The 6156-nt window shown below is 38.2% G+C and overlaps 1 protein-coding gene across 1 annotated transcript; it reads left to right on the top strand.

The window, feature by feature from the left end:
• Positions 1-3322: 3322 nt before the first annotated feature.
• On the top strand, positions 3323-4731 carry LOC147987163 (uncharacterized). The gene is made up of 4 exons (XM_087540263.1): positions 3323-3410; positions 3516-3628; positions 3761-3842; positions 4413-4731. Exons 1-4 carry the CDS (start codon positions 3353-3355, stop codon positions 4664-4666), a joined length of 507 nt encoding a protein of 168 aa, XP_087396389.1. The 5' UTR covers positions 3323-3352; the 3' UTR covers positions 4667-4731.
• Positions 4732-6156: the final 1425 nt, after the last annotated feature.

The following is a 6156-nucleotide window of genomic DNA, read 5'->3' as shown; positions in this document are numbered from 1 at the left end:
TCATGCGTATATACTTGTTAAATATAAACTTAGAAATTTCACAAGTTGTTAAGTTGGGTCGGGATGGGCCCAAGCTCGGCATTTCCAGGGTGGGCTTAGCACAATTAGAGCCGAGCTAGCCTATGCGAAAACATGTATTCATAGGGCGTGTCGAATTCTTACTTGTAGCGAGTTCTTTTTTTCCAGAAGAACATGTGGCGAGTTCTAAGGATGCATTGCGTGTAGTGCGATGGTACTGGGTCAGGCCCACCAACACGACCAAAGCCACATGTCTCCTCTTCTCATTTGCTTCTTAATTTGTACATTTTTTCATTTTATCTTTTGTTATATTTTAAAAATAATCTAAATACACATATTCCAAAAATCTAATTTACTTATTTTTTCTAAAAATATTCACCGGGAATTTGATCAATGTAAATGCAAAGGAAAAAAACTATTCACATACTTTAGAAAGAAATAATTGATAGGATTCTTAAAAATGTTCATGGTATTTAAAAATTTAAAATAGTTGATACACTTCATATTTTTTAATTATATTCACGCGTTTCAGGATAATTTATGTGACATTTAAATTTTTTTATAAAATGGGAAAAATATATGCGTAATTTTAGAAAATGTAAGGTATCATTGAAAATATGTCCAATGTCTACCTGAATTTTTTTAACACTTATTCGTTAAAAATATTCAAAACATATATTAGAAAAATGTTAATCATGTATTTGAAAAATGTTCAGCATGAATAAGAAAAATGTTCTAGACAGACGGAAAATTTACATCAGGCAACATGTATTTGAAAAAAAGGTAGACATTTATTCACAAAATAAAATAAAAAAGAGAAATAGAAGAAAGGAAATCCCAAAGAAAACTGTAAAAGAAACACAAAAAACCAAAAACAACAGAAAACTGAAAAAAAACGGCACAAAAAGCACACAAGAAAAAAAAGGCGCAGAAATTTACTCCTCATGAAGGCATATTTGGCCAGCCTATCTATCGCTATAGCCCCCGCGTTCATTCATATACCCAAATCATTTTTTTGAGTAATTATACCCAAATCATGTTGGTCCGCTTAGGCGGAGCAGCTTCTATATTTTGCTTATAGTGAGCACGATGATCGCCTTGCCTAATGGACTTGTCTTCGGCCTGGCCCGAGAAGCACACAGTTTTATCTCACAAGGCTAGCACGCCACGATTTTCTCCCTGGAAGTACCTCATGTTTTTTTCCTTCTGAACAAAATTTTATCTAATCATTTTATATTTCAAAATACCTAAAACATACATATTTGATTGATTCTTTATTTTGACTAATTTTACAAAACTTTTATACATTCAAAAAACTGTTTCGTGTATTTTAAAAATGTTAATCATGTACTCTCACCGTCTGGAATTACCTGTCGCCCAAACGGATATATTTTAGCACTGAAATATTTCTAGACACATTCATTTCAGCGAAAACTAATTCCGGACGGATGTTTAAAAATATTTTTTTTCCATGCATACAAAATTTCCATGCAATTAATTTATGAAATTAATTCACATATTTTAAATACAAAATGAAATTTATTAACTATGCAACTAAGATTTGCGAACAAATGGTGCTGATTTTTGAAATACTTGATGGAAAGTTTCTAGATACATGGATAAAAAAATACACTATACACTATTTTGAAAGAAAATTATGAATGCTTAAATACATCATGAACAATTTCTAGCTACAAGCGGATGAATTTTAATACACGACGGACATGTTTCAATATGTGCTGAACATTTTCTAAACATGCTAAGTATATTTTTATATATGCGATGAACCTTCTAAAGTACACGAGGGGCCTTTTTTAATACAACACGAACATTTCTTTAAATACATGGTGAATGTTTTTCGAGATATGCTGTGGCCATTTTTGAATACATGATGGGAATATTTTAAAAATATGATGATCATTTTTTATGGACGTTAAACTAAAAATTAAGAATCGGAGGGAAAGAAAAGAAAAAAGAAAAAGAAAATAAGAATAAAAAAAGGAAAAACAGAACATTAACGGAAACAATCCTGGTACTAGGTGTCCAACAGGTGCAACTAGGAATGCAGACGGACTGCGTCTGCGAATCTGCGTTGATCCGCGCAGCGAGAAATCACACTAATCGTTATTACTGTAATATTCCTGTGTAAGTTATTACTGTAATATCCAGATGGTGTTCTTGGATGTTCGATAGATGTTGACATACTCATAATTCCAATGTGGTATCTGGTATCGGAATTGTCTTTTGGATCAATCTTGATTAGGAACTCAAAGTTTTTCTGGTTGCCTGAAAAAATAGTATCTATATATTGTTAGATTTAATGCGTTGTCAAAGAAATAGAGTCAAGATTGTGTTTTGGAGACCATAACAACGCTAGAGAAGTTTTGACCGATCAGAATACTTTTTTCTACATAAAACAAAGTAACAGAAGTAACAACGCTAGAGAGGTTTTGACCGATAAAGAGCAACTTATTTTACATGTACATAAAACAAAGTAACAGAAGTTAGACTCTGTGTATTTGGACGTTGTCATTTTTTCAGCTGCACTATGCGTAGTAACGTAAATGATGTCGAATACCCGATCAGTTGGCCCAGAAAATGTTTCATGGGCTTTCGAGATTTTGCAGTATCCACGAAACGCGGTTCTTGACTGATTAAGAGCCATGTGTCCTCAACGTGGCTGCATCGATCTCGTATAATGTAGTCCACCAACTCAGATCCTAGCTCGTGTCTGTCAAACAACAGCCGGTATACAGCCGAAGAACGAGTGGCCCAGAACATCAAAACAATGCAACTCTACTCCTTACATTTAGATTGCGAGTGAATATCTTATTCACTTGTGTTTGTTTATTTTTTCAAATTGCATCCAAATCATTTACTGACAACTGAAATCAAAGTACCAATGTATGGAGACAAGAGTTTCTGGTCGACAGATCCATATAGTCTCATATTGTCATTATTCCGAGAGTAAGCATTAGAATAGTCCTATAACTTGACAGCTCCTTTGTTTATACCATTGCTGATGCCAGTTTTCTGTTCCTGAAATGTGCTGCCAGCTTGTATATGTCCTGGCAAATAAGGCCTTCCTGTGGATGAGGTCTTTAATGCCATTGTTGAAGGATGGGAGGAGACACCCCTCATTGAACAAGCAAGAAGAGAGGCATCACCTTCTATCTTGAGGTATGCGCACCATCAGTTGACCCATCTACCACTTCTCCTTCTGTGTGTGTGCCGATGAAAATTCTTTCAGGAACTAGAGCTCATTGCTCACCTTGGTTTCTTGTGCTTTTGCATTTGAAGGGCTTCAGCTGGTATCTGTGCACAACATCCACTGATGGCTTACAAGATGAAAGGGGTCTTCAAGGGCCTCAGGATTATTACTCAAATCTTTGGTATGCGATATTCTTCATGTCCTAATTGTGAAAATTTGCATTCAGTTGCATACTTCCTTATCCTTATCTTTATTCACCCTTCCCTGGTCCATGCCATGCTTGCAGTGGTGAAGGAGCAAGAGATGGAGATTGGTCATCCCATAGACGTGAAGCATGTCGCGCATATCGGTTGGGATAGCCCGACAGGGAGTGCTGCTACTTCTCCTACTCCTAGCTGGGTATATACATATCTTACAGAATTCAGAACAGTACTAAAAATCTCTTGTGGCTCATAGCCTCTTCTCGATAATCCCCATTGGTCATGACTTAATGGGAAACTGACATAGTTTCAATTTATCCTTACTTTGCAGATGAACAACATGAATGGTACACCGGACGTTTCAACGTTGAGCAATTCCGGACCATCTACAGGTACCTCCTGGAGTTCTCAAGGTATTTTTCAGATCTTCAGTTCTGGTAGTGGTGCACATGTTTTGATCTCAATTCCTTCTGTTTCCATCACGTTAGAAGATTCTGTTATGTTTTTTTCTACAATAAGATCGTGTCTTGTTTATTATAGTGGAATGTGTAAATGGGGAAGGATACTTGCCATTCGATATTATAGGGACGTGCTGCCATGTTGCCGTTTATGCTTAGCAATCTTCTGCTAGTTCATTAATAATCATGATGGGGCATCAGAGCTGCAGGCACACATGATTGGTATTAAACAACTGAGTTGAGGGGTAAACGGACTAATGGTTGCATCATCGATAAGTTATAAAACTTTAACTCATTACTTACAATATTCTTCATATAGCTATAGTACCCAGATTTCAGCGGGGTTTTCACTAATTAAACAGGCAATTCTCTTCTGGTTAATTAATGGATGAGTAAATGTTAAACTTTCCATCAAAAAATTAAGTAATTTGAAAATGTGCTGTTACAACAAACAGTTTTTTTTTTTGAGGGAAACAACAAACAGTTTTGAGAACCACCGGCTGATTTGTCCAAGTTGTTTGGCAGATTTTGACCACCCTCGAGATATATCAGCCTATGGTATACCTCCAGAAAATAGTAGTCCGGGATCAACACCGTACCCTGACATACCAAAGCCACCCCGAAAGGCTAGAAGGAAGAAATCTACCAAGAACAGTTCGCCAACGGCATCATCAAGATCATCAAGGTCATCAAGATCAAGATCTAAGGGTTCACTTTCATCCACTACTCCTGACACCATTGGTGCCAATGATATTCAACGTGAAATCCGGATTGTGTAGGCTATCTTGTTTTGTACCCCCTTTCTCAGGATTATACAAGTATTTGAAAAACAACTTTGCATAGGAAATAGGAATACAAGCGTTATTTATTATTTATTGTTTCAAGTTTAGCTGAAAGGAAAACAATGGCAAAGTTAGGAAGGATGTCAAGAAGGGTACTAATATTATGATGCATGATAAATCCGGTTCTCGTCAGTTTCCGCGGTAATTTGATTGGTGACTGATCGGTGCTAGGTATAGAGGCTGTCGTGTTCTCCACAGGGATTATATTATAAGTAATCAAACTGATCAGCACCTGAATAACTAAAACAGAGGTCTAACAGAACAACTTCACCAGATCTGAGCTCCAGATCTAAGTATTCGAGTAATAACCTAGGGGTTCGAGGAGAGATTCAACAGGTAACTCAGTATCGAGATAAAGATAGATCTACTCAAATACACAATTCCTCAGAGAGCATGATCACATAGAGTTCTCTCATGTGCATATTATCAAACACAGACTATGCAAGCACGTGAGTAGCACTAGATTCAGGGACCATAGGAGATACAACAGTGAAAAGGCAAGGGAAGAGCAATGATAATCCTAAAACCAGTTGATCTGTTTCGGGAAGGGACGATCTGATGGTGCCCGAGGAAGAAATGAACAAGCAAAGAGATCGGGTCAGCAGAATGGCCATAGACGAAGCAAATGAACAAATCGGGGACGAGGGCTTCAAGATCTTTTCTTTCACAAATACACAAGTTTAGGGGCAAGACAAAAGCACAACTCTATGCAATTTTAGCAAAATATTCCACAACTCTAGGACTAATCGTCAAGAAAAACCTCAAATCTACCGGTTGAACACGAATATGATGATAGGGCCCCACTAGTCATAGACACAAAGTAATGGATAGCTAATATGATGATTACTCATGTTTGCATAGCATCAATTTGAACAACTCATAGTCATAAAAAGCAACATACAATTATAATTTATAAACAGGAACACATTGTAATAGCAACACATACTTATAAACAACAACACATCATAAACGATAACACATTTAATAAATGTCGGGTGGTAGGTGCGACATATGCCAACGGGTGGCTTGTCATTGTGGGAGCCAGTAAGACATCGCCGGTGCCTGGAAACGGGATAAGGCGAAGGCATGCACGCCGGCGGATCTTACCCAGCTTCGGGGCTCTCCGTGGAGATAACACCCCTACTGCTGCTCTGCGGGGTCTCCGCATGTTCACTAGATGAATCAAGTAGCTACACAACGCTCCTTGAGCTGTTTGGTGGGAGGAGGAAGAAGGGCACGGCTAGCCTGCTTCTTCTCCTTGTGTGGTGTCTAGGACTAGCAATGGGTCGAACCCTTTGCATGGGTGCTCCGGGGGGTTTATATAGGCCTACCCCCCGGGGGTACAATGGTAATCCGACTGGGCGCGGGGCCCAGCCGTCTGTGACTGCGCTCGCCGGCTTCTGCGCCGGCTGCTGGGGCCGCCGACT

Source organism: Triticum urartu, chromosome 2A (genome assembly GCF_056163025.1).
Source record: "Triticum urartu cultivar PI428250 chromosome 2A, HENAU_Tu73, whole genome shotgun sequence".
Classification (NCBI taxonomy): domain Eukaryota; kingdom Viridiplantae; phylum Streptophyta; class Magnoliopsida; order Poales; family Poaceae; genus Triticum; species Triticum urartu.
The sequence above is the reverse complement of the archived record's forward strand: the minus strand, read 5'-3'. Positions and strand labels throughout refer to the sequence as shown.

Excerpts from the sequence above, each read along its gene's own strand:
- LOC147987163 (XM_087540263.1), top strand. The coding sequence starts at position 3,353 with ATGGCTTACAAGATGAAAGGGGTCTTCAAGGGCCTCAGGATTATTACT. Across the intron at positions 3,411-3,515 it reads GATTATTACTCAAATCTTTG|TGGTGAAGGAGCAAGAGATG; the intron begins GTATGCGATATT and ends CCATGCTTGCAG. Across the intron at positions 3,843-4,412 it reads TACCTCCTGGAGTTCTCAAG|ATTTTGACCACCCTCGAGAT; the intron begins GTATTTTTCAGA and ends GTTGTTTGGCAG.